This window comes from Neovison vison, chromosome 7 (assembly GCF_020171115.1).
Source record: "Neovison vison isolate M4711 chromosome 7, ASM_NN_V1, whole genome shotgun sequence".
In the NCBI taxonomy this organism is placed as follows: Eukaryota; Metazoa; Chordata; class Mammalia; order Carnivora; family Mustelidae; genus Neogale; species Neogale vison.
The window spans coordinates 42,554,289-42,581,998 of NC_058097.1; the positions used below are offsets into that span (position 1 = coordinate 42,554,289).

The 27,710-nt window shown below is 45.9% G+C and overlaps 1 protein-coding gene across 1 annotated transcript in view; it reads right to left on the bottom strand.

The window, feature by feature from the left end:
• Nucleotides 1-409: 409 nt before the first annotated feature.
• NPHS1 (NPHS1 adhesion molecule, nephrin) overlaps nt 410-27,710 on the bottom strand; it is a 28,317-nt gene continuing 1,016 nt past the window's right edge. Inside the window, exons 4-29 of the mRNA XM_044256361.1 lie at nt 27,441-27,569; nt 26,869-26,950; nt 26,402-26,505; nt 26,085-26,212; nt 25,818-25,989; nt 25,477-25,634; nt 25,095-25,239; nt 24,858-24,982; nt 22,820-23,006; nt 22,516-22,645; nt 22,170-22,342; nt 12,818-12,958; nt 12,600-12,740; nt 11,501-11,622; nt 10,155-10,326; nt 9,903-10,059; nt 9,655-9,806; nt 8,162-8,273; nt 7,897-8,078; nt 6,327-6,383; nt 3,848-3,967; nt 3,694-3,718; nt 3,512-3,587; nt 3,254-3,347; nt 3,051-3,166; nt 410-1,058 (exon numbers count right to left, since the gene is read on the bottom strand). Of these exons, the coding sequence (XP_044112296.1) occupies nt 927-1,058; nt 3,051-3,166; nt 3,254-3,347; nt 3,512-3,587; nt 3,694-3,718; nt 3,848-3,967; nt 6,327-6,383; nt 7,897-8,078; nt 8,162-8,273; nt 9,655-9,806; nt 9,903-10,059; nt 10,155-10,326; nt 11,501-11,622; nt 12,600-12,740; nt 12,818-12,958; nt 22,170-22,342; nt 22,516-22,645; nt 22,820-23,006; nt 24,858-24,982; nt 25,095-25,239; nt 25,477-25,634; nt 25,818-25,989; nt 26,085-26,212; nt 26,402-26,505; nt 26,869-26,950; nt 27,441-27,569 (3,332 nt within the window). The 3' untranslated portion in view covers nt 410-926. The remainder of the gene's footprint in view (nt 1,059-3,050; nt 3,167-3,253; nt 3,348-3,511; nt 3,588-3,693; nt 3,719-3,847; nt 3,968-6,326; nt 6,384-7,896; nt 8,079-8,161; nt 8,274-9,654; nt 9,807-9,902; nt 10,060-10,154; nt 10,327-11,500; nt 11,623-12,599; nt 12,741-12,817; nt 12,959-22,169; nt 22,343-22,515; nt 22,646-22,819; nt 23,007-24,857; nt 24,983-25,094; nt 25,240-25,476; nt 25,635-25,817; nt 25,990-26,084; nt 26,213-26,401; nt 26,506-26,868; nt 26,951-27,440; nt 27,570-27,710) is intronic.

A 27,710-nucleotide genomic window follows, 5' to 3' on the forward strand; every position in this document is an offset into this window, starting at 1 on the left:
TTCAATGAGCTTTGACAAATCTTTTTTTTTTTAAGATTTTATTTATTTATTTGATAGCAAGAGATCACAAGTAGGCAGAGATGCAGGCAGAGAGAGAGGAGGAAGCAGGGTCCCTGCTGAGCAGAGAGCCCGATGCAGGGCTCAATCCCAGGACCCTGAGATCGTGACCTGAGTCAAAGGCAGAGGATTTAACCCACTGAGCCACCCAGGCACCCCAGCTTAGACCTATGAAACCACAAACATAATCATGATGTAGAACATTTCCTTCACCCCTCAAAAGTTCTGTTGTGACCTTTTGCAGTCAATTCCCTTCTCATGGCCCCAGGCAACCACTGATCTGCTCTGTCACCTTAAATTAGCTTTGCCTGCTTTAGAATTTCTATAAAATGAAATCATACAATATGCATTCTTTTGTGTCTCGCTTGTTTATTGTCTTTTTCTGTAGAGTCTATTTATGTTTACATGTGTGTCATAGTTTATACATCATATTTTAGATACCTGTGGAAAATAACAAGACAAGCAGGATATAACAATGGCTCACAAATTCCACTTATTATTAGCTATCTCGGGTGTAGTGTAAAATGAACTATTTTTAATATATCTTTTCCAAGTTTTGAAAATTGGACGATTAAAAAGTATAAAGACCCTAGAATAGCTTTTCATTATTGAGATGTCTTTTACAATTCATTGTTTCCCATTGGAGAAGTTTAGTTTCTAAAGTCAGTTCCCAGAGCTGGCTTATTTATACGAGCTTTGTTGACACCAGCTTGAATCATCTGCTGTCACTTACACACAACTCTCCTGAAAATAGTCCTGTCCCTTTGTGTCTTGTGGAGCTCACTTAACAAGCTCAGCCGATGTGGAGTAAAAAGGGCCATTGGAATATTGTGTCCTGCAGGTATAGGAAAGGGGTGTTGAGAAGGCTCTCACACCAGATGTCCCCTCAACTCAAAGGGGAGAGAATCAGGTTCCATAGGGTCCAAGTCTCCTGCCACCCGATCATAGATTCCTCTTGAGTCCTCATATGTCTCCCCAGGCCAGCAAGGGTTGCAGGGGCCCTGACAAGCAAAGATGGAGTTGGAACCATAGAAAGATGCCCTGTGGGTCATCATTACAGCTCTAGGAAGGATACACACTCCCTCTAAACTTCCCCCCCAAAAAAGTTTTAGTTTCTAATTATGGGGGGATCCAACAAATACAAAGAGGAGAGCAATTATAGTGAGCCTCCATCATGAACCTCCCTGTATCCATCACTTAACCTCAACAATATCAACCCTTGGTCAATCTTGGTTTATCTATATCTCTATCTTTTTTCACCTCCTAACCTCACTAACTAGTTATTTTTAAGCAAGTCTAGGATAACTCATGATTTCTGCCAGAAAAATAATTTAAATGTCAGAAATATGAAACTTTTAAAAGTGCATGATATAGGGAATTGGAGTGGAATGTGAGTCAAGATTCTGTTCATCCTATAAATTTCAAAATTTTCATCAAAATAGAAGACAAAAATGACCATGTAGAAAGGTCTTTACTGGGGATGTGCTTTGCCCAAGGATTCAGAGGAAAGAGTTGTTTTAGCTCAGCAAACTTTAGAGCTGATTTGCCCATGGGCCAAATACAGCCTGCTGCTTGTTTTCATACTGCCTGGGGCTAAGAATGGTTTTACATATTTTAATTGATGATAAAATATAAAATGAAGGATATTTATGACATATGAAAATTATATGAAGTTCAAATTTCAGTGTCTAAAAATCAAGTTTTCTTGGAACTGAGCCATACTTTTTCACTTATGTACTATCTGTGGCTGCTTTTACATGACAGCGGCTGAACTGAGTAGTTTTGAAGAGGACAGCATGTCCTGCAATGCCCAAAGGATTTACTCTCTGGACCTTTACAGAGAAAGTGTGCAGACTGCATCTCCCCTTCAGAGGGCACGCGTGGTTCAGCACCACGGACAGCATTGTAATGCCCATTTTTTTCCACGATTGTGAGAACAGTGCACCATCTGAGACAGAGCTACAGAGGGAAATCCTTGGCCCAGAGGTCCCAACGCATCAGCTAAGGCCACACAGAAAGTCAAGCGTTCTGTGCCAACCCCCTTACAGTAGGTGGGGGTTGTTGGTAGACAAAGGGTCTGTTGTTCTCGCCTTGCCCAGTCACCATCCTCACTTCCCTCGGACTCTCTGTTCCTCTCTTACTCAGTCCAGTGGATGGCCCCTACTCTCTGATGCCATAGCTGGACACCAGTCCTGACCTGTCTGATTAGCATAGTCTTTCCCCTGCCTCAGTCGTCCAGCAATAAATATGTGACCAAAGCTAGACTAATAGAGTGTGAGCTCTGGAACTTTAGAGCTATTGGAAAAGAGACACTCTCTTGCTCTGAAGGTTACCAGTCTAATAGGATACAAATCTGCATTTTCTAAGGACATCTCCAGGGAGGAAACTGGGTCCATCTGGGTACAGCCTGGAGTCTATTTTGTTCCTTGACTTTTCAATTGAGTGGGCTAAAGATGTATTTCTCTATTATCTGTCTGCTTAACCAGTGTAGTGGAGAAGGCTAATTATCCAGCAGAATGCATAGCTTCCTTCTTCCTTGGTGATAGAAGTTTGGTGAGGCATACACCTGCCAAGATGGACTATATTTCTTAGTCTCCTTTACAGTTAGGTGTGACCATTTGACTGTGTTTTCATCAGGGAAGGAGTAGAGTGAACCATGTCTGGGCCTGGGCCCATAAGCCAGAGTTGTACCTTCACCACACTTTCTTTTTCCCTCTCCCACGAGTTGAAACCCACAGTGAACTAGCCTATCTATGCAAACTTGAACAATGCACTAGAGGATAGCAGAGGAACGCAGTGGAAAGAAGTTAAGTTCTGGAATAACCATGTGCAACAGGGTCATTCACCTCTGATTGCTATGTGAGAAGGAATCATAGGATCATAGCCAGGCTTTTGTGCTACAGCGTCTAGCTTACCCTTAACTAATATGAACAGTAGGAGGTGGGTTTCTACCACTAGCCAGGAAAGACTTCTGCTGATACAAATCGCCTCACCATTGGAACTTCATCGTAGAGGGGTCCCCAGGCTCCAGTTGGGGCATACAGTCTTTCCACCTCATCATACAGGTGTCCAGGAAAAGCCATATCTTCCTCTTCAAGATGTGTGAAACCTGGAGTTGGAAGGGATGATCAGGGTACCTGTCCAGATGTCAGGGGTATCTATGAGCAGAGGGAGTTCTGATATGGTCATGACTCACCTTGGGGATAAGATACCTCCTCCAGTGTTGGTGGTAGCTGGGGGCTGAAGTTCTTCATGGAGTGGTAATATGGCTCTACATCCATTGTGCTAACCTGTCAACAGCCCACCCCCCCCACAAAAAAAAAACACAGATAAAATCTTTTCTATCCTCTGGCTCCATAGTTCCCAGGAAAGACCACGATTACCCTGAAGTTAATAACAGAATGTTAGTCTGCAGTTCCCTGTCAGCAGAACTTTCGAGAATATCCCCACTCACCGTGGAGCTTCGCGTGTCCCTGTCTCCAGTCCACTGGCTGTCCTCGTATTCATTCTTGACTCGGTCATCCTCCGACCTTCCAGGACAGAGATATGGAGGGCAGCTGGGTGTTGACTCTGACACCTTTCATCCCCAAACCTCCTTCCTCAGAGCCTTTCTTACAGAAAAATATTCCCACTTACCCTGCCTCTGTCTTCTCTGAGATGCCTGAGGAAAGTAGGGAAAAAGGGATCAGAGACACCCTTCCTCTGGCCAAACACTAATACGGAGCAGCCCCAGGGCTCTCTGTCACCATTGGGCCAACATCCCTGTAGGGGAAGAATGGTATCTCCTCACCTTCAGCAAGACGCCTCAGTCTCCGCCGCCAGAGGAATCCCCCAACACAGGAGATGTTAGAAAGCAGCAAAAGACCCCCAACAGCAAACAGCACAGGCAGCAGGGGCAGCCCTGGGGGTCCTGGGGGAAGAACATATCTCCAGTGAACCCAAAACAATTAGCTCTAGGCCCTGAGCAGCATTCTCTGAGAAAGCCCAATTCTGACTAAGCAAAGCCCTTCTTCATAGGTCAAGGAAGGACACGGGCAGAGATTTCCAAGTCCACTCCTTCTTGCCACCTCAGGGAAGGTGGCTTCTTTCAAAGTCAAACCACTAACAGTGATTCCTACCTTTGCGTGAGCCCTGTGTGTAGCCTGAGGTAGGAGCTCCAGCTGGGCGTTCAAGACCTCTTCCCAATTTTTCAGCCTTGCCCATCAACCATAGACCCTGGTATTGGACCCTTCAGCCACACAAACTAACCAGTGGAGTTGTTTCCAGAATCACTGAGCTAAAGCCACATCCCTAAGCTTTGGAAGAGTCAAATGTCTGTCCTTAAATGTCCTGTCTTCTCAACTGATTTTCTTCTCAAATGACTGCCCCTTTGCACAAACTTCCGTTCAAGGTAATATTGGAGTCCTTTGCCATATCCCTAAGGACAAGACTAAATCCTTCTAAGCAGACACCTGCTCAGCATCCATCTCCCCATCTTCCGCTAACAGCACTCATTTTCCTTTGAGGAAATAACCCCTTCCTCACTCTTGGGCTGTATATTCCCACAGATCTCCATAGAGGACATGTGGACCTCCCTGGCTGCAGTGATCAGTTCAGACCCATCCAGCATTTGGCCCAACATAGATTTTTGCCAGAACATTTAGGACACTTCTTTGCTGGCTGCTGAGAAGTGGAACAAAGTTGAAGGTATGTGGAGTAGCGTAGGTACTTCTTTGCCCTTTTGATGAAAGAATCTGAGAAGGAAGCCATCAGCGATGAAGGCAAAGTTGAGAGAGAGTGAGAAATAGGTCCTTCGTGAAAATCATGAGCACCTATTGGAGTTTTCAACCTCACCAGCTAAGCAATTCTTTTTATTGCGCACAACAGCTGAATTTCTGTCACTTGCAACCTTCTTCTCAGGCTTTGAAGGGGGATTGTTAGAAAAATGGTAGTAATTCTCTCCCTGTAACCACATTCTTTTTTTGTTTTAAGATTTTTATTTATTTATTTGACAGACAGAGATCACAAGTAGGCAGAGAGGCAGGCAGAGAGAGATGGAAAGCAGGCTCCCTGGTGAGCAGAGAGCCCGATGTCAGCTTGATCCCAGGACCCCGGGATCACGACCTGAGCCGAAGGTAGAGGCTTTAACCCACTGAGCCACCCAGGTGCCCCTGTAACTATACTCTTGAGTAGTCCCCTTACACAATGAGTATGAGTTGAGACATGTCACTTGTTTCAGCCCATAAGACAATATCAAATGTGACAGAATCAGGAGCTCGAAAGTGTTTGCCCAGTCCTGCTGCTCTTGGGATTCCTCTGACCACCTCCATGTGAACAAGTCAAGGAGAGACATGTGGCCCAGTTACCTCCATTGTCCCAACCAAGAACCAAATTGTTAGATATGTGAGGAAGAGACCATCCTAGATCAACCGGTCCCAGCCGCACATCCAGCTACCTTTATCCCAGACCAGAACTGTTCAGCCACTCATAGAATCAAGAGAAACAATGGTTGTTATTATAAGTGCCCATGTTTGAAGTGGTTTATTTTGCATCAAAAGCCAAATGTAAAGGAGCACGTGGGTGGTGCAGTCAGTTAAGCATCTGACTCTTGGTTTCAGCTCAGGCCCTGATCTCAGGGTCATGAGATCGAGTACTGCTTAGGGCTCCACGACTGCCCATGTCCAGGCCTGTCTCAGCCCTGTGTGGGGTTCTGCCTCAGGTCCCCACCTCGGGTTCCATGCTTAGTGGGGAATCTGCTTAAGATTCTCTGATTTTCCCTCTCTCTGCTTGCTCTCTCTCTCTCTCTCTCTAATATAAATAAATGAATCTCTCTCTCTCTCTCTCTTTTTAAGCCAGCTGATACAGGCTCTGCACAGGGCATAGAATCAGCTAATTCTTTCAGAATTAAACTGCATTAAGCAGAGAGAAAGTGTGTCACATCCAGAAAGAGAAAGAGCTTAGGGACAGAGCTAAGTCTTTTTTTTTTAAGATTTTATTTATTTATTTGACAGACAGAGATCATAAGTAGGCAGAGAGGCAGGCAGAGAGAGACAGAGAAGCAGGCTCCCTGCTGAGCAGAGAGCCCGTTGCAGGACTCCACTTAGTGGGATCGTGACCCTGGGATCATGACCTGAGCCGAAGGCAGAGGCTTTAATCCACTGAGCCATCCAGGTGCCCTGGACAGAGCTAAGTCTTAAGCGGCTGTGGCCACATACAGAGCTGGTGGAGTTGGAAACCAGAAGGCTCCATCCTCAGGGGAGAGAGGGATATTCAAGGGATTGAAAACTTACCTTCAGGCTGCTCTGTGGGCAGCTGGTAGTCAGGCTCTCCAGAAGGCTGGTCTAGACCTGGGGTGGGGAGGGTAGATATAGTGATTGTGAATTAACACCAAGAATCTGGGTAAGCCTTAAATATTTCACGGTTTCCTATTAAGCTTTTCAACCCATTTTGAGGTACTGACTTATGGCTTCTTAGGACTACTTCAAAGAGACCTGCAAATTGCTGATAATAATGGCAATACTATTAATAGCCATTCTAATGCCAATAATAATAATGATGATGAAGATGATGATTATCGTTGATGAGTGCTTTATGGTATGGAAGATCATTTTTACCCAAATTATCAATGTTGGAGGTTGGCCAAAAAAGATGCTGGGCCCTCAGAATGTCTTAATTGAGGTATTAGTTCTAGAGCAAGTAAATGAGTGTGCTCATGCTTTAGTATTTAGAGGGAAGATGGTAATGGGTGAAAGAAAGAGGAGGAAAGGATGAAGTTCCTTACTTTCATTAGGAAGAAGGCTGCTCTGTAAGGAAGGGAAAGACAGAAAGAGGGAGCTTTAATGGGGCAAAGTAAACAGAAGTTTCTCTAAATCAATATTTACATAGCACTTATTTTATTCAAGTCCCCATTCTAAGCACTGTAGATAGATTAATTTATTTAATCCTCACAACTGACTGAGAGAGACCTTACTTTCAGTAACAGGCACAGATATCTGAGATACCTTATCTTTAGACTCTGAGGCTCGAAAATGTTAAGTAACTTGCCCAGGGTCTCATGACTAGGAAGCGGCAGGGCTTGGGACCTGAATCCGGGCTTATCTAAACCAGCCTTTGTGTGATGAGCCACTCAAGTGTTCTCATTAGTCATATGAAGGAATTTGTCCCTTTCATCAAAGTTACTGAATTTATTGGCATCAAGTTGCCTGTAATTATCCCTAACTTCCCCTTAATGCCTGTAGGATTAGTAGTAATGCCCCCTGTTGTTCCTGATACGGGTATAGTTGTGTCTTCTCTCTTTTTCACCTTGATTTGCTTTATAAAAGTTATTTGACATTTTCAAAGCAACAACTTTTGTTCTCATTGATTTTTCTCTATGGTTTTTCTGTTTTCTAGTTCATTGATTTTTGTTCTTTATTATTTCCTCCCTTCTGTTTGCTTTGGGTTTAATTTGCTCTTCTTTTTTTAATTTCTTAAGATGGAAATTAAGCATCAGTCTGAAACCTTTTTAAAAATCTAAATGAGCACTTAATGTTGTAAATGTCCTGCTCACACTGCTTTAGCTGCACCCCACAATTTCCATGTTTTCCTTCCATTGAATACAAACATTTTTCTAATTTCCCCTTCTCATTAACCACATTCAGACAGAATCATTTAGTGGCTAAAAACTGGTTCCTGGAGTTCATCTGCCTGAGTTCCAGTCTCATCTCTACCTCCTTCTAGCTGTGTGAGCCTCAGCACTTTGCTTAGCATTTTGGTCTTCAGTTTCTTCATCTATAAAAAGGGAAGAGTATCTACATCCCTGTATCACTTCATAAGTCCCCCGAGGAGCTCTGCAACCTGCTCAAGATTGTCCCTTCCCACCTGGGGTTGTGATAGTGATCTGGGACCCCTTGTCAGTTACTCCGCTGTCCCCTAGGGCATTGCTGGCCAGCAGCCAGATTCTGTATCGTGTAGAGGGCTGTAGTCCAGTCAGGGTGAAGGTGGTGGCCTCGGGTGGTAGGACATCCACATAGAGGAACCCTGAAGTCTCCAGTGCCTCATATCTGCATGAAAAGGAGAGTAGTCATTCGGGGAGGTGCCCCCACCCTGCTGGCTTCCATCTCTTCCTGCCCTGACGGGGACCCACCTGATCTGGAACCTCTGTGGCAAACCCCCATCAAAGCCAGGTTTCCATTCCAACCCCACTGAATACGGGGTCATGCTCACAACCTTTAATCCTGTTGGGGGATCCGGGCGGCCTTTGAGGAAAAGGATGAGGGGAGTAGTCAGAGGCTACAAAAGGAGATTCCTTCCAGGTTTTTCTAAGAATGATTTTAAATGTATAGTCGATTCTTATAATTAGCGGTGGTTATGTTCTATAAAGTTGCTATGAACACTGAATTACAGAACATCAAATCGTTGCTTCTGGGGGAAATACAGTTAGGTTCTTGTGAACCTCCTGTCACAAAATTTTCATCAACCAATCAATACGTGACCTTGTTTTTTTGTGTGTTTCTGTTTAAGACACCTTATTTAATGTATCTTATTGATTCATTAACATTGAGCTCACAGTGTTTGGCTCATTGCCAAACAGTGTTACAATTCATGTTTGAATGAAGCTTATCCAACAGAAGTGTTTTCTCCCTATCCTTAGGAACCCTAGACAGCATATCAGCACTATGGCTAAGGGCCACTTTAAATAGCAAAATCACTAACAAAAAGCACAAAAGTGCAATACATGTGGGACTAAATAGACTACAAAGAGGACATTTCCTTATAGTGTGAAAGCTGGGGCAAGAAAGCAGAGTGTCACCCTGTTCTAACCCAACCGAAAATATGTTCATTGGGTGACTCAATTTTTTTTTTGTCTGCTCTGTACATATTCCCGAATGACCAAGAAAGCAGCATGAGCATTGATTTGGGAGTTACAAATAAATTTTAGCACGTAAGCAAATTTGCAACTAGACTTGACAAATATCAGCCCTGGCTGTATATGACATACGTTCCTTGTGTGGATTTTTTGGTGCCTATGTCACATTCATTCCTTGTTTCTTCTGGTTGCAGAACCCTGAGTATCCTTTGGAAAACCAATTGTCCACATTCTCAGACCAGGTACTTCTGATGGAAATGACCCCACTCCTTGTAGGAGAGATACATGACTGAGCCAAGCCAACCAGGATGTCGCCTTCCCTGACCACAGGGTTGGTATAGGGGTGGGATGGGACTTGAATAGAGCCAATAAATCACAAGTCTAGTAATTTCATACCACTGTTAGGAAGAGAAAAAAATTCCATTTCCCCTGGGAAGTCTAACAGCCTCTATGAAGAGCCTTAGAATAAAGCCAACACAGAAAAGCAGACCTAAGAGTCAGATAGTTCTTGATGATAGCTCTAAATCCAGCAACTCCTGACAACCTACTTTTTAATTACTTGGGCCAATAATCCCCCACTTCTTTTCCTTGTTGTGAGGTTCCCTGAAGATCCAGTCTCCACTAGTATTTTCAAGGCAGGCTAAAATTCCATCTCCATTCATAAACACTTCTCAGGTTTGGGGAACACTGCCTTTCTGGGCCAACTAGAGACTTGCAGATAGACCCAGGGAGCATCTGCCCGACACCCTCACAGCCCACTCCCACCATACTGATGCTGACGAGTTGAATGTTGGTGTGATCTGAGCCAAGGGTGTTGGTGGCTGTGCAAGTGAAGAGGGCGTAGTCCTGGGCTGCAGACACGTTGGCAATGGTCAGGAGACTGCTGTGGACGCCACCCTGATGGTATGTATGCTCTGTGTACCTAGGGCGGGGAGTGGGACAGAGGTTCAGGAAAGGTAACTGGGGTTGGGGGACCAAAGTTAGGACTAGTGTGCTCCCTGGCTAGGCCTTCAGTCACCTGGGATCCTGGAGATCCAGAGGGACTCCATTTTTGGTCCAAGTGAAGACAATGTTGGGGACACCTCGGGCACGACAGTGGAGGGTGGCGGAACTGGTGCTGTCTCCAGCTGCAGCCACCTTAGTTAGGGGAGTGGGGTGCTCCACCTGGGGAGGAACTAGAAGGGGTTGTTGGTCAAATGAGGTATGTGGAAGGACATGAGAGATGTGAGTTTAGTGGAGGCCTTAAAATCAGAGTTTGGGTGTTACTCACATCTGACAACAAGTCGGACCAGTCCTCGGGCTGGAGGTGCCACTCCATTGTCCACAATGCACTGGTAAGCACCAGCCTGGGCCAGTTTGGCATGGTGAATTCGAAGACGCCCTGTGGCTCCCTTTGACATTTTCTCCATGTCCTCCAGGCTCTGGTCCTCCTCCTCTTCTCCCTTGAGACACAAGATACAGGAGATGCTCCCCCGCCAAGTCTGGCCCCAGCCTCATTCTCCTCCAAACTGGGTCCATCCTTATTCTCCCAGACACAATCATCCTCCACAGATCTAGCAAAGAAAACATTCCCCCATCTATCCATTCCCTGAGTCATCCATCCATCTATCCACGCATCTGATCATTTATTCATGGGCCCATCCATTCATCCACCAATCAAGAAAATTATTCACCCATTAATTTACCAAATCATTCATGCTCAGAATGATCTATCTACCCATCCACCATCTATTTAACCATCCATCTCTGCATTGATTTATTCATTTATGTATCCATTCATCTACCTCTCCTTCATCCTTTTGTGCATTCACCCATTCATTTATCTTCCTTCTGCCCTCCACCTATCCACCCTTCCATCTCTCTACCCATTCACCCCTTCTATTTACTCATACATACACATACCCATAAATACATGCAAATGTTCATCAGTTGATTTAACTACTACTGTTTATCTGTCTCTCCATTGACCCATGCATCCATCCATCCATCTGCCTATCCATCCATCCTTCATTCTTTCACAGACATCTTTCCACTGATGACTTATTTCTTAAAAGATTTATTTATTTATTTATTTGCCAGAGAGAGAGAGATCACAAGTAGGCGAGAGGCAGGCAGAAAGAGAGGGGGAAGCAGGCTCCTCACTGAGCAGAGAGCCTGATGTGGGGCTTCATCCCAAGACCCTGAGATCACGACCCAAGCCAAAGGCAGAGGCTCAACCCACTGAGCCACCCAGGTGCCCTACTAATGGTGTATTTATCTATCCATGTACCCTCTAATCTAGTCAATTTATCTATTCATTTCTCTCATTCAACTATTTAGTCACTCATCTATTCATCATTTATCCATTCACTTGTCTGTTTGTCCATATGTTCTTCCCTCCATTTAAGTACCATCTACCTACCTATCCATCCACCTGCCACCCACTCATTTGTTTACCTACCCACTCATGCACCCATCCATCTGCCATTCAACAGTTAGTTAGTTCTTGGAGGATGTCCCAACAAATATATCATTATATAGGATCATATAGCTGTGATCCCTCCCCCCAAGGAGCTCACAGTCAAGAAACCACATCCACCAGCCCCCACCTCCATTGACCAAAGATCAGATCCTTACCAGCCTCTCCCAGCTGAACATCTCTGGAAGGATGGGATTGGCATCAACGGTGCAGACTATGTCCACAGAACCCCCAATATTCACCTCAGTTGGGTCCTGGAGAGCTCGGATAGTGGGAGCATCTGGAGAGGCAAGGAATTGGGGAAGGCACTTGTGCCATACAGATAGATAATGGTGGGAGAAGGCCCCAGGTGGGAGAGGTGTCTTAGAGGTGCTCAGGAAAGTCACAGGTATGCAGTCTGCCCTTTATGCAGAGCACTTGGAGTAAAGCTCTTGGGGTTAGTGAGGCATTCCCCCACCCTGACCATACTGAGCCTCTGTGGTGACAAGAGGAGGTCTGGTGGACTTCCAGGATTGTATGGAAGTGGATCTTCCACAGAGGGTTTGGCTTCCTTCCTTTCTTTTTTTTTTTTTAAGATTTCATTTATTTATTTGACAGAGATCACAAGTAGGCAGAGAGGCAGGCAGAGAGAGAGAGGGGTAAGTAGGCTCCCACTGAGCAGAGAGGCTGATGCAGGGCTGGATTCGAGGACCCTGAGATCATGACCTGAGCTGAAGGCAAAGGCTTAACCTCCTGAGCCACCCAGGTGCCTCCCCACTCCCTTTTTTTTTTTTTTTGAGAGAGAGAAAGAGGGAGAGAGCTCCTGCATACACAGAGCTCATGTGTGCAGAGGGAGAGGGAGAGAGAATCTGAAGTCTTAAGCAGGCTCCACCCTGAGCACAGAGGAGCCAAGGCTCAATCTCAGGACTCTGAGATCAGGATCTGAGCTGAAATCAAAAGTCAGATGCCTGGCTGACTGACCTGCCCAGGCACCCCAGGGCTTCCTGATGAGACTGAGTCCCATGTAGGTGGTCCCCTGTGTGAGCAGATTCCACGTAGGGTCTCTCTATGGGTAGGGTTCCCAAAGTGGGAATGACTCCATCACAGGGGGGCCTCCCAAAGTGAGAGGCTTTCAGGATGAGTGGACATCCCTAGGTAGGCAGAGCTTCCACAAGACGAGACTCCACATTGGGCAAGAGTCCCTGAGTGGGTGTGGTTAGCAGGGGGGCGGGGTTCCCAGAACCTCCTTAGTTTCCTAGGGTGATGATGGGGCCTCACAGTGTACATCCAGCCGCACTAGAGTTTCAGCGGTGCCCTCCGAGTTCTGGCAATGCAGCTGATAGAGGCCGTCGTCAGCGCGGGTCACATTCCATAGCTGCAGGGCTCCACCAGACAGGATGCGATGCCGCGGGCCACCAGCTGGGGGAGGTCAGTGTGAGGAGCCTGTCTCTCCGGTACGGGAGACCTGCACCCCTTTCTGTGGCCTCTCCACGCACCTGGGCTGAGGCGGTAGCCACGGAAGGTCCAGTTGAAGGCCTCAGGGGCAGGGTTGGCAGATACAGACACTGGCAGCAGTGCCTCGCCCTGCTCCACCGCAGTCACCACAAACACTTGCTCTCCCAGGAACTCCGGAGGGTCTGTGGGAAGGGTGCCACCGAGAGTCAAGATTGTTGTAAAGGTTGGGTTCTGGGATGGATTTGAGATCAGATATAAGGGTTAAAGTTGGAGTCATGAATAGACTGAGGGTTGTGGACAAGGTATTCAGAGATGAGCTCAGCTGTTAGGTTCAGGATAGAGGTTAGGATCTAGCTTAGGAAGAGAGTAAAGGCTAGAGTCAGGTTAAAAGATGGAGAGAAGGGATGCCTGGGTGGCTCAGTTGGTTGGACGACTGTCTCTTCGGGTCAGGTCATGATCCCGGGAGTCCTGGGATTGAGTCCTGCATAGGGCTCCCAGCTCCATGGGGAGTCTGCCTCTCCCTCTGACCTTCTCCTCACTCATGCTCTCTCTCACTGTCTCTCTCTCAAATAAATAAATAAAATCTCAAAAAAAAAAAAAAAAAAGATAGAGAGAAGGCCTCCAGAGCAAGATGGCTGAGGAGTAGGAGACCGAAATATTAGGTCCCAAGAGTTCAGCTGCATAGTTATCAAACCATTCTGAACACCTAAAAACTCAACAGGAGATAGAAGAGAGGAAGAGCAGCAACTCTAGAACAGAAAACCAACCACTTTCTGGAAGGTAGGACACACGGAGAAGTGAATCCAAAATGATATACAGGAAGATAGACCTCAGGAGGAGGGCCAGCTCCTGGCAAGCGGTGGAGCAGCAGAGCACAAAATTAAAACTTTTAGAAGTCTGCTCCATTGAGGGACGTCACTCCAGAGGCTAAGTGGGGGGTAGAACCCTTGCAGAGACAGTGTGGTCTCAGGTTCTGCCAGGTCACAGAACGATCAAGGGTGTCTGAGTGTAGCAGAGCTCCCAAGTATCAGAGCAGGAAGCCAGCTACAGAGACGGAGCCGAGGAGTGAGCTCTCAGCTCAGGGTTACCTTAAACTGTGATCCATGACACAGTTGAACCGCTGCTCTTCGAGCAGGGACCCCACAAGTGGCAAATCTGGAGAGACCCCCTCTTTCTTCCTCTGGGAGGAGCAGCATGAAAGCACATTGCAGGAATCTGCTGGGTTTGGAGACTCCAAACGGGTGGTGTGCCAGAGATAGAAATGCTCCGTCACAGGCTGGGTGATCTTGGAGCATGGCCAGAGACCAGGGAGATGGGAGGGATTGATGGCTTTTCTCTGAGGGCACACTGAGGAGTGGGGCCTGAGCTCTCATCTCCTCTGGGCTAGAAATTGGGAGGATGGGACGCCTGGGTGGCTCAGTTGGTTAAGCAGCTGCCTTCGGCTCAGGTCATGATCCCAGCGTTCTGGGATCGAGTCCCACATCGGGCTCCTTGCTCGGCAGGGAGCCTGCTTCTCCCTCTGCCTCTGCCTGCCTCTCTGTCTGCCTGTGCTCCCTCTCTCTCTGACAAATAAATAAATAAAATCTTTAAAAAAAAAAAAAAGAAATTGGGAGGCTGCCATTTTCATTCCCGTCCTCTATGGAGGATGTTCAGGAAACAGGAAACAGGAAAGCTCTATGGAAAACTTATAGGGAACAAAAACTCCAGAGAGCAAACCCGAGTAGATTTCTTAGCCTGGCCCCCAGCAAGGGCAGTCCAATTCAATCTGGGGCAAAGACATTTGAGCATCACAGTAACAGACGCCTCCCCCAGAATATCAACAAGATCAGCGAGCCAAAACCAAGTTCACCAATCAATGAGAACTGTGGAACTCCAGAGCTAGGGGAAAGCAACACATAGAATTCATTGCTTTTTTTCCCATGATCTTTTAGTCTTTCAAAGTTAAATTTTTTAAATTTTATTTTTTCTTATTCTATCTTTTAATTTTTTTCCTCTTTCCTATTTTAACATTTTTAAACAATTTTATCTTATCAATACCATTTTAAAAACCTTTTAAATTTTCATTGTTATAGTTATATTTTATCCTTCATTGTATTTAACCTTATTTTTTGTATACATAAAGATTTTTTTTTCTTTACAATTTTGGGATACAATTTCCTCTACTAGATCAAAATATACCCTAAATCTAGTGCATGGCTTTGTTCTAGTCTCCAGCCTGATCACATTATTTCCTCTTTTTTTTTTCTTTTTTCAACCACTTCTTATCAATTCCTTTTTTAGAATTTTTTTTAAATTTTCATCTTTACAGACATATTCTATCCCTTCATCATGATTACCCTTATTTTTGCATATATGTAAGTTTTTCTTTCTTTAAAACACCCCAAATCAAGTGTGTAGCCCTGTTCTTTTCAGCAGTCTAATATATATATATATGTATATATACATATATATATATATATATATACATTTTTTTCTTCTCCCCCACCTCCAGTTTTGGGTCTCTTCCAATTTGGTTAGTGTATATTTTTCTGGGGGTTGTTGCTACCCTGTTAGTATTTTGTTCTCTCATTCATCTGTTCTTATCTGGATAAAATGACAAGGTGGAAAAACTCACCTCAAAAAAAAAAAAAAAAAGAACATAAGCAGTACCAACAGCTAGGGACCTAATAAATTCAGACATAAGTAAGATGTTAGAACCAGAGATCAGAATGATGATTACCAAGGTGCTAGCTGGGCTCAAAAAAAGCATGGAAGATACTAGAGAATACCTTCCTGGAGAGATAAAAATCCCTTTTTGGAGAAATAAAAGAATTAAAATCTAACTTAGTTGAAATTTTTTTAAAAAAGCTATTACTGAGGTGCAATAAAAAATGGAGGCTCTTACTGCTAGGATGAATGAGGTAGAAGAGAGAATTGGTAATACAGAAGACCAAATAATGGAGAATAAAGAACCTGAGAAAAAGAGAGATAAACGACTAATGAACCATGAGGGGAGAATTCGAGATCTAAGTGATACCATAAGATGAAACAATATTAGAATAATTGAGATCCCTGGATCAGTTGGTTAAGCCACTGCCTTTGGCTCAGGTCATGATCCCAGAGTCATGGGACTGAGTCCTGAATCTGGCTCCCAGCTCTGCAGGGAGTCTGGTTCTCCCTCTGACCTTCTCCCCTTTCATGCTCTCTCTCATTCTCTCTCTCTCTCTAAAAAAGAAAATAAACAAATAGAATAATTGGGATCCCAGAAGAAGAAGAAAGAGAAAGGGGGGCAGAAGGTATAATGGAACAAATTATAGCAGAGACTTTCTCTAATTGGCAAAGGGAACAAGCATCAAAATCCAAGACGCACAAAGAACCCCCCTCAAAATCAATTAAAATAGGTCCATACCCTGTCATCTAATAGTAAAACTTACAAGTCTCAGTGACAAAGAGAAAATCCTGAAATCCTGAAAGCAGCTCAGGACAAGAGGTCTGTAACACACAGCAGTAGAAATATTAGGTTGGCAGCAGACCTATCCACAGAGACCTGGCAGACCAGAAAGGACTGACATGATATATTCAGAGCACTAAACAAGAAAAATATACAGCCAAGAATACTATATTCAGCTAGGTTCTCATTGAAAATAGAAGGAGAGGGGCGCCTGGGTGGCTCAGTGGGTTAAGCCGCTACCTTCGGCTCAGGTCATGATCTCAGGGTCCTGGGATCGAGTCCCGCATCGGGCTTTCTGCTCAGCAGGGAGCCTGCTTCCTCCTCTCTCTCTCTCTGCTTGCCTCTCTGCCTACTTGTGATCTCTCTCTGTCAAATAAATAAATAAAATCTTAAAAAAAAAAAAAAAAGAAGGAGAGACAAACTTCCAGGACAAACAAAAACTAAAAGAATTTTCAAACAACAAACCAGCTCTATAGGAAATATTGAAAGGGGTCCTCTAAGCAAAGAGAGAGCCTAAAAGTAACAGACCAGAAAGGAACAGAGACAATATACAGTAATAGTCACCTTACAGGCAATACAATGGCACTAAATTCATATCTTTCAATAGTTACCCTGAATGTAAATGGGCTAAATGTTCCAATCAAAAGACACAAGGTATCAGAATGGATAAACAAACAAGACTCATTGATATGCTGTCTACAAGAAACTCATTTTAGACCCAAAGACACCTCCAGATTTAAAGTGAGGGGGTGGAAAACAATTTACCATGCTAATGGACATCAAAAGAAAGCTGGGGTGGCAATCCTTTTATCAGATAAATTAGATTTTAAGCCAAAGACTATAGTAAGAGATGAGGAAGGACACTATATCATACTTAAAGGTCCTGTCCAGCAAGAAGATCTAAAATTTTAAATATCTATGCCCCTAATATGGGAGCAGCCAATTATATGAACCAATTAATAACAAATAATAACAATTACAAAATCAAAGAAACACATCAACAATAATACAATAATAGTGGAGGACTTTAACACCCCCTCTTAACAAAATGGACAGATCATCTAAGCAAAAGATCAACAATGAAATAAAGGCTTTAAATGACACACTGGACCAGATGGAAATACCAGATATATTTAGAACATACCATCCCAAAACAACAGAATACACATTCTTCTCTAGTACACATAGAACATTCTCCAGAATAGATCACATCCTGGGTCACAAATCAGGTCTCAAACAGTACCAAAAGATTAGGATCATTCCCTGCATATTTTCAGACTGCAATGCTCTGAAACTAGAATTCAATTGCAAGAGGAAAGTTGGAAAGAACCCAAATACATGGAGGCTAAAGAGCATCCTACTAAATAATGAGTGGGTCAACCAGAAAACTAAAGAAGAATTTTTAAAAATTCATGGAAACAAATAAAAATGAAAACACAACTGTTCAAAATCTTTGGGACACAGTAAAGGTGGTCCTTAGAGGAAAGTATATAGCAATACAAGCTATTTATCAAGAAACAAGAAAGGTGGGGCACCTGTGTGGCTCAGTGGGTTAAGCTTCTACCTTCAGCTCAGGTCATGATCTCAGAGTCCCAGGATCAAGTCCTGCATCGGCCTCTCTACTCAGTGGGGAGCCTGCTTCCCCGCTCTCTCTGTCTACTTGTGATCTCTCTCTCTCTCTGTGTCAAATAAATAAATAAAATCTTTTAAAAAAGAGGGGTGCCTGGGTGACTCAGTGGGTTAAAGCCTCTGCCTTTGGCTCAGGTCGTGATCCCAGGGTCCTGAGATTGAGCCCCGCATTGGGCTCTCTGCTTGGCCAGGAGACTGCTTCCCTTCCTCTCTCTCTGCCTGTCTCTCTGCCTACTAGTGATCTCTGTCTGTCAAATAAATAAATAAAATCTTTTAAAAAAAAGAGAAATAAACAAGAAAGTTATCAAATACACAACCTAACCCTACCCCTAAAGGAGCTGGAGAAAGAACAGCAAAGAAAACCTAAACACAGCAGGAGATGAGAAGTAATAAAGATCAGAGCAGAAATCAATGGACTAGAAACCAAAAGAAAAGTAGAAAAAATCAGTGAAACTAAGAGCTGGTTCTCTGAAAGAATTAATAAGATTGATAAAGCCCTGGCCAGACTTATCAAAAAGAAAAGAGGAAGGACCCAAATTAATAAAATCATGAATGAAAGAGGAGAGCTCAACCAACACCAAAGAAATACAATTATAAAACCATATTATGAACATATTACTTACTATACACCAGCAAATTTGACAATCTGGAAGAATGGATGCATTCCTAGAGACCTATGTGCTACCAAAACTGAACCAGGAAGAAATAGAAAACCTGAACAGACCCATAACCAGTAAGGAGATTGAAGCAGTCATCAAAAATCTCCCAAAAAGCAAGAGCCCAGGGCCAGATGGCTTCCCAGAGGAATTCTACCAAACATTTAAAGAAGAATTAGTACCTATTCTCCTGAAACTGTTCCAAAAAATAGAAATGGAAGGAAAACTTCCAAACTCATTTTATGAGGCCAGCATTACCTTAATCCAAAAACCAGACAAAGACCCCATCAAAAAGGAGAATTACAGACCAATATCCTTGATGAACACAGATGCAAAAATTCTCACCAAAATATAGCCAATGGGGTCTAATAGTACATTAAAAGGATTATTCACCACGACCAAGTGGGATTTATTCCTGGGCTGCAAGGTTGGTTCAACATCTGCAAATCAATCAATGTGATAAAAATACATCAATAAAAGAAAGAACAATAACCATACGATACTCTCAGTAGATGCTGAAAAAGCATTTGACAAAATTCTTAATTAATTTATTTATTTTTAAAGATTTTATTTATTTACTTGACAGAGAGACAGATCACAAGTAGGCAGAGAGGCAGGCAGAGGGAGAGGGGGAAGCAGGCTCCCCGCTATGCAGAGAGCCCAATGCGGGGGCCAATCCCAGGACCCTGAGATCATGACCCAGGCCGAAGGCAGAGGCTTAACCCACTGAGCCACCCAGGTGCCCTGCATTTGACAAAATTCTTGATCAAAACTCTTCACAGTGTAGGCATAGAGAGTACATACCTCAATAACATCAAAACCATCTATGAAAAACCCACAACAAATAGCGTTCTCAACGGGGAAAAACTGAGAGCTTTTCCCCTAAGGTCAGGAATATGGCAGGGATGTCCACTATCACCAGTGCTATTCAATATACTACTGGAAGTCCTAGCTTCAGCAATCAGACAACAAAAAGAAATAAAAGGCAACCAAGTTGGCAAAGAAGAAGTCGAACTCTCACTCTTTGCAGATGATATGATACTTTATGTGGAAAACCCAAAGACTGTACTCCAAAACAGCTAGAACTCATATAGGATTTCAGTAAAGTGTCAGGATATGAAATTAATGCATGGAAATCAGTTGCATTTCTATACACCAACAGCAAGACAGAAGAAAGAGAAATTAAGCAGTCCATCCCATTTACAATTGCACCCAAAATCATAAGATACCTAAGAATAAACGTAATCAAAGAGGCAAAGACTCTGTACTCAGAAAACTATAAAGTACTCATGGAAGAAATTGAGGAAGACACAAAGAAATGGAAAAACATTCCATGCTCATGGATTGGAAGAACAAATATTGTGAAAATGTCTACGTTACCTAAAGCAATCTACACATTTAATGAATCCCTATCAAAATACCATCAATTTTTTCAAAGAAATGAAACAAATAATCCCAAAATTTATATGGAACCAGAAAAGCCCCCAAATAGCCATAGGAATGTTGAAAAATAAAACCAAAGGTGGCAGCATCACAATTCCAGACTTCAAACTCTATTACAAAGCTGTCATCATCAAGACAGTATGGTACTAGCACAAAAACAGACACATAGATCAATGAAACAGAATAGAGAGCCCAGAAAGGGACCCTCAACTCTATAGTCAGCTAATCCTCAACAAAGCAGGAAAGAATGCCCAATGGAAAAAAAGTCTCTTCAACGAATGGTGCTGGGAATATTGGACAGCCACACGCAGGAGAATAAAACCGGACCATTTTCTTACACTGCACACACAAAAACAGACTCCAAATGGATGAAAGTCCTCAATGTGAGACAGGAATCAATCAAAATCCTTGAGGAGAACATAGGCAGCAACCTCTTCAACCTCAACCTCAGCAACTTCTTCCTAGAAACATCACCAAAAGCAAGGGAAACAAGGGCAAAAAATGAACTATGGAGACTTCATCAAGATAAAAAGCTTTTACACAGCAAAGGAAACAGTCGGGCGCCTGGGTGGCTCAGTGGGTTAAGCCACTGCCTTCGGCTCAGGTCATGATCTCAGGGTCCTGGGATCGAGTCCCACATCGGGCTCTCTGCTCAGCAGGGAGCCTGCTTCCTCCTCTCTCTCTCTCTGCCTGCCTCTCTGCCCACTTGTAATCTCTCTCTGTCAAATAAATAAATAAAATCTTTAAGGAAAAAAAACAGTCAACAAAACCAAAAGACAACTGACAGAATGGGAGAAGATATTCACAAATGACATATCAGAAAAGGGGCTAGTATACAAAATCTATAAAGAACTTAGCAAACTCAACACCCAAAGAACAAATAATCCAATCAAGAAATGGGCAGAAGACATGAACAGTTGAAGACATGAACATGAATTTCAGCAAAGAAGACATCCAAATGGCCAACAGACACAAGAAAAATTGCTCAACATCACTCGGCATCAGGGAAATACAAATCAAAACCACAATAAGATACCACCTCACACCAGTCAGAATGGCTAAAATTAACAAGTCAGGAAATGACAGATCTTGGCAAGGGTGCATAAAAAGGGAAACCCTCCTACACTGTTGGTGGGAATGCAAGCTGGTGTAGCCACTCTGGAAAACAGTATGGAGATTCCTCAAAAAGTTAAAAATAGAGCTATCTTATGACCCAGCAATCACCCTACTGGGTATTTACCCTAAAGATACAAATGTAGTGATCCAAAGGGGCACATGTACCTGAATGTTTATAGCAGCAATGTCCACAATAGCCAAACTATGGAAAGAACTTAGATGTCCATCAACAGATGAATGGATAAAGAAGATGTGGACACACACACACACACACACACACAATGGAATACTATGGAACGAACTCTTGCTATTTGCAATGATGTGAATGGAACTAGAGGGTATTATGTTAAGTGAAATAAATCAACCAGAAAAAGACAATTATCCTATGATCTCACTGATATGAGGAATTTGAGAGGCAGGAAGGGGGATTATGGGGGGTAGGGAGGGAGAAAATGAAACAAGATGGGATTGGGAGGTGGGGCGCCTGGGTGGCTCAATGGGTTAAGCCTCTGCCTTCGGCTTGGGTCATGGTCCCGGGTTCCTGGGATCAAGCCCCGCGTTGGGCTCTCTGCTCAGCGGGGAGCCTGCTTCCCCCCCACCCCCGCCTACCTCTCTGTGATCTCTATCTGTCAAACAAATAAATAAAAAAAATCTTAAAAAAAAAAAAAGATGGGATTGGGAGGGAGACAAACCATAAGAGAGACTTAACCTCATGAAACAAACTGAGGGTTGCTGGGGGGTGGGGAGGTAGGGATAGGCTGGCTGGGTTATGGGCACTGGGGAGAAAGTATGTGCTATAGTGAGTGCTGTGAAATGTGTAAGCCTGATGATCCACAGACCTGTACCCCTGGGGCAAATAATACATTATATGTTAATTTTTTTTAAAATGCAAAAGAAAAAAAGTTGGAGAGAAGTTCAGGAGGATTCACAGCAGGGGTTAGAATAGAAGGCAAAAGGAGGTTGTACAGTATAGGAATTGGTGTAGAGCCAGGGTCCATGATAAAGATCAGGAAAGTTTCAAGCTTTAGAATGGAGATAAAGGACGGTGATAAAGGTCTGGACTCACCCCAGACCCAAGTAGTATAAGGTTGGGAGGGAATCAAGAGGGGTTCCACATACACAACACGTTGAGGCGGTAGAAGGCGCTCATGGTTTCCCGTAGTTCAGGGCTGTGGGCTTGGCAGGTCACTCGGTGGCCGTGGTCTCGGGATGATAGTCTCAGAAGGACGCTCCTAGCTGCTGCAGAGCCTTTGAATGGGGCACTACGGGGTGGTGTGGCCACGCTTTCCAGCCTGTGGCCGGAGGAGGGGTGGTAGGGTCAGGTCAGGGCTAGCACAGAGATGAAATCAGAGCCAGAGGAGTGGTAGGTACAGGACAGGACACCAGCCAGGGGTGGGGAGGAAGGCACAAACGGTGAAAGGGCGTGACCAGAACCAGACAGAGGAGGGGCCCCTGGTGCTCTCACCTCTCCCCTTCTTTGTCCCACGATAAATTGACGGGAGGGTTGCTGCTAACACTGACGCAAGTTAAGTTTAACGCATCCCCTGGGCGCAGAGCTGTGGCGTTGGCCAAGATCGTCACGTTGGTGGGGGGAACTTCAAGAACAGACCAGAAGAGAAAGACTCAGAACTGCATCCGCCTTGCCTAGATCCCAGGCTCTGCGGCAGCGTCCTGGCTCTCGGTATGTATGCACTGTCCCGCAGCCTGGCTCTGGCTTAGTTCTGCCGCTACCAAGCCCTCCCCCAGACCCTGGCTGGGAGCGCACTCACACTGCACCACAAGCTGCGTGGATGCGCTGAGTTGACCCGCCTTGCACGTGAACTTCGCCTGGTTGTCCGATGGACCCGTGATCAGTACAAGCTCTCGGGAGAATGTGCTCCCTGATTTCTCCAGACTTCCCAGCTGCACCCGCCGCGGCTCCTGGGGCTGCCGCGGTTCGGTCACCGTCCGGGAATCCTGAGGACAAACACTGACTGAGGGACCGCGTAGCCCTGCCATTCCCCCCAGAAACAGCCCCATTCGTGTGATGAGGAAAAGGGGCCTCCTTCCCCCTGGAACCCAGCTAAGGTAGAGGAATGGGGACTAGAATAGAGCACCTCCCACCAGTGTCCCCAGAGCCTATCCTGGGTCACCAGAGCCCTGAGGTTTTGCAGAGGGAACCCACCTCCAGTCCCACGCCCCACCTCTGCGCCCCACCTTCACCGCTCTCTGGAGGCCAGCAATGGTTGGTGCCCCCTGCTGACCTTCCCCTCCACTCCTCAAAATCCATTCCAACTAAGCAAACAACCACACGGAAAGTCCCATGGAATCCCCAAGCCTTTCCCAGAATTTCTTCATCTTTTCCTATCTTTAGTTCTTTCTCTTAAAATTCCCACTTTCCCCCCAAATTTCCTTAGATTGTTCCCTTAATTTCATAGTCTTTCACAGATTTCTGAATCTTTTCCCAATATTCCCTTATTACACTAGTCTTTTTTTTTTTTAAGATTTTATTTATTTATTTGACAGACAGAGATCACAAGCAGGCAGAGAAGCAGGCAGAGAGAGTGGAGGAAGCAGGCTCCCTGCTGAGCAGAGAGCCGGTTGCAGGGCTCATTTCCAGGATCCTGGGATCATGACCTGAGCCAAAGGCAGAGGCTTTAATCCACTGAGTCACCCAGGTGTCCCTTACACTAGTCTTTTACTAGAATCCTTTGTATTGACCAAATTCTTGGCATTTTCCCCGAACTCACCCAATTAAATTTCATTTCTATAATTCCTAGTCTTTCCCCTGGAATTTTCACTAGCCCCCTAAGTTCCCAGGATTTTCTCAGAATTCGCTCAGAATTTATTTTATTTTATTTTATTTTAGTCAAGGTTTTTTTTTTTAAGATTTTGTTTATTCATTTGACAGACAGAGATCACAAGTAGACAAAGGGGATGGGAGGGGAAGGAAGCAGGCTCCCTGCTGAGCAGAGAGCTGGATGCGGGGCTTGATCCTGGGACCCTGAGATCATGACCTAAGCTGAAGGCAGAAGCTTTAACCCACTGAACCACCCAGGCACCCCAAGGTTTGTTGTTGTTGTTTTTTTAAAGATTTTATTTATTTATTTATGTACCAGAGAGCGAGCAAGAGAGAGAGAGGGAGAGAAAGAGAGCTCAAGAGTACAAGCAGTGGGGGTGGCAGGCAGAGGGAGAAGCAGGCTCCTTGCTGAGCAGGGATCCTGACTCAATCCCAGGACCTTGAGATCATGACCTGAGCCAAAGGCAGATGCTTAACTGACTAAGCCACCCAGGTGTCCTGAATTTCTTTTAATTTTAATGGAATTTCACTTTCTTACCTCCAAATCCCACGAATGCAATTTTATATTAATAAATTTTCAAGTTCTGTGGAATAATTAGTCTTTCCCCCAAATTTCTAACCTTTGCCCATCATTGTCCTGGGACATGCAATACTTAGTCCTTCCCTAAAATTCCAGCCATTTCATCCGAATCCCTAAGATTTAACCAGAATTTCCTTTACTTTTGATGAAATTAATTGCCTTTTCTCCAGAATTCCCTATCCTCATCGGGAATACCTTCCTTTTCCCTAGCATTCTCACTGTTTTCCCAGAATTCCCGAGTTTTCCTAGGATTCCGTTTCATCCTCATGGCATTTGTTTTCTTTTCCAGTTCCCTACCAAAACTCAAACTCTTCAGTATTTTTCAAGAAATTCACATTTTTCCAACATTTCCGAAGACTCTGGAGGAGAGAGAAAAGGGCTCTGTCTTCCCCAACCCCACCCCACAGCCCTTTCTGGCCACCTCCCTAAGCCCTTGTTTGGCACCAACCTTGAGCCAGGTAAGAGAGGGTTCTGGGTTGCCTCCAATGGCCAGACACACCAGCCTCACTCGAGTCCCAGCCCTGAGGCGTTGCCCCTCTGGGGGGCCCTCTATCCACAACTTCTGGGCAGGATCTGTAAGGAAAGCAAGAAGAGTGGCTTTTCTCTCTGCGTTGGGCCTGAGGGTTGGGGGGAGGGTCTTTAAGGAATGGGGCACCCCCGAGGGCAAGGGTGGAGGCTCACTCACATTTCACATTCAGGGTGAGTGACTTCTTGAAGGTCTCTTTGGTGAAGGCCTCACTAAAGGCCTCACACGTGAGAGTCAGACCATTGTCTTCTCGCCGCACCAGGAACGTGAGGTTGGACATGGAGATGTGGCCGCCATGCAGGCCCTGCCAAGGAGCGAGCTTCAGACTTGGCAACAACAGCACTCCCATCCCCGGTACCCAAGGTCTGGACTCACCCCAGACCCTAGCAAGGACACGGAAAGCATCTCCACCCCCTCCTCTGTGAGACCCTGGAGGCCAGACTCAGTCACCCAGGCTGCCAGGCCCATCCTCTCCCAGATCCAGGAGTCTTGCCCTCGGCTCCCTCCTCCCTCAGACCCAGGAGTCTGGCCACTGCCTCACATCCATGACCATCTCTTCCGTGGGCACCAGCTGCCGCCAGCCCAGCCACCATCGCAACAGGACCCGTGGGCGACTGGACTTGGTGACGCAGGAGAGCGAAACGTTCTTGTTCTCAGACTGGGATGCGGATCCCAAGATGGTAATGGCACTGGGGGGGACTGCAGGGATGACGGGCAGAGGAGAGACGTGAAACTTGGCTGGATGCCTCACAGACCGGCCCCGACAGGGGACTGGGGACAGATAACAAGGTCTTTGGCATCAGATAGGCATGATTTGGGGGCACAAACAGATGGTTCTCTGGGGCACGGAGTGACAGATGGGCAGCTGGGATCAGGACTCACAGGTGACCTGCAGCGTGACCCCGCGTTCCTGGATCCCCGTAGATACGCTGTTTTGGGCCTCACAGCTGAGCCTCGCCCCGTGGTCTTCCGGTCGCACGGTCATCACCAGCATGCTACGGGCCACCGCCTCAGCATGCTCCGTGCCCCATGCTGTGGACATGGGCTGGCCATTCTGGAGATGGAGAGGGAGCCGCGCCTGCTCAGGGCCAGCTCCTCCCACCACCTCCCCGCTGCCCCTCCCATCCCCAGGCCGGCCTCTGTCCTCACCTTCAGCCACTGCAGTGTGGCTGGTGGATTTCCCCCTCGGGCCACACACAACAGCTCCAAGCTCTGTCCTGCCCGCACGTGCCCCTCATCCAGGCCCGGCCATTCAATGACCGGGGGTCCTGGGGGGACTTGGAAGCAGCAATCACTCAGTGGGTCTGGGGAGCCCATCCATTCTTTCCAGACCCCACAATTTGCCCCTGAAACCCCATGTTTCTCCTTGATACCCTGAACCTTTCCTAATCCCTGCACTCACCCAGGACCCCCTAAATCCTGCTTCCCATCCTCCGTGCCCACAGCTGACTCAGTTCCCCACTTACACAGAACATTCATGGTGACTGAGACCCGGATAGGGGTGTCCAATGCTGGGCTGGACGCCTCACAGACCAGTAGCTGCCCATTATCTGAGCTCTGGGGTGTCACCCTGGGGTGAGAAGTTGGGGTTCTAGAGTCAGAGTCATCATCTGAAATTTGGGGACTCAGGGAGAAGAGGTGGGGCATCCCAGGTTCCCACACCTGGTCTAAGTCTCTCTGCTGATTTCCTCTAGGATCTAGAATTCCATGGAAGAGATCTGGGGGGGGGGCAGTGGTCAGCAGTGAAAATTGGGATTCCAGAGGCCCTCTCCTGGCCCAAATCCTTGTACTTGATGCTCTGGAACTAGTTTTGGAGGGTTGTTGTGAACAATTAGGTCCCAGATGTTCATGCTTGACTCTAGTCTCCATGCTTGGAGTTCTCACAGAGAAACTTGGGGGTCAGGCTGAAGGGAGGGCATCACAAATTTCATACCTGGCTGTGGCCTCTGTGGTAAAGAGCTTCTCCTGGGACCCCTCGTTCACATTAGCAGAGGTGTCAGAAACTGTTTGTCCGCCTGGAGGCAACAAGAGGGCTAGAGGGATGCCAGGTTCCCCCCAAGGTCGATTCTGTGGAGAATGGCCTGGAAATCCTTAGGGTGGACACAGTGCCCCCTCCCTCCTGGTTCCAGGGGAAAAGCTCCAGCTCGGTTCCTCCACCGAGGCCTCCCTGAATGCTGGAGGTCCTGGGCCTCACCCTTGCCCTCACCACCTGGCCGGGTTGGGTCAGCCACCTCCATCACCCTGCTTCTTGCTTCTGCACCCGTGATGACACCCATATCTCCGTCTGGAGCCTCAGCCTCTTCCCTGAGTCCCAGACTGCCAGTCCTGCGATCACTTTGGTGTCTCTCCCTGTAGGTTCCCTCCCATTCCAGGGTCTCACACTGGCCTCAATATCTCCCCAAGTCCGTTCCTGCATCCCCATCGCTCAGGAATATCTTATTTTCTGGGACCTCTAGGAGGACACTCCCCCTCCCCAGGGGCTCCTGCCAGTTCACCCACACTCACTCTGTAAGAAGGTGATGTCGGGTGCTGGCTTTGCATCCCCAGACATGCAGCTGACCACGTACTCCTGCCCAGCAACCCACGTGACTGTGCTCCCTGCCTCGGGGGTCAGCTGGAGCACCTTGGGGGGCACTGGTGAGAAAAGGTGTGGGGTAAGCTGCCACCACTGAGAAAAAGATGAGGATTTGGGTTTGGAGTCTCAGTGCTCATCAGATGTGCACCTTGGGTCTGGGACTGGGGGCTTGAATCCTGGACCCCAGGGCAGGAGAGGGA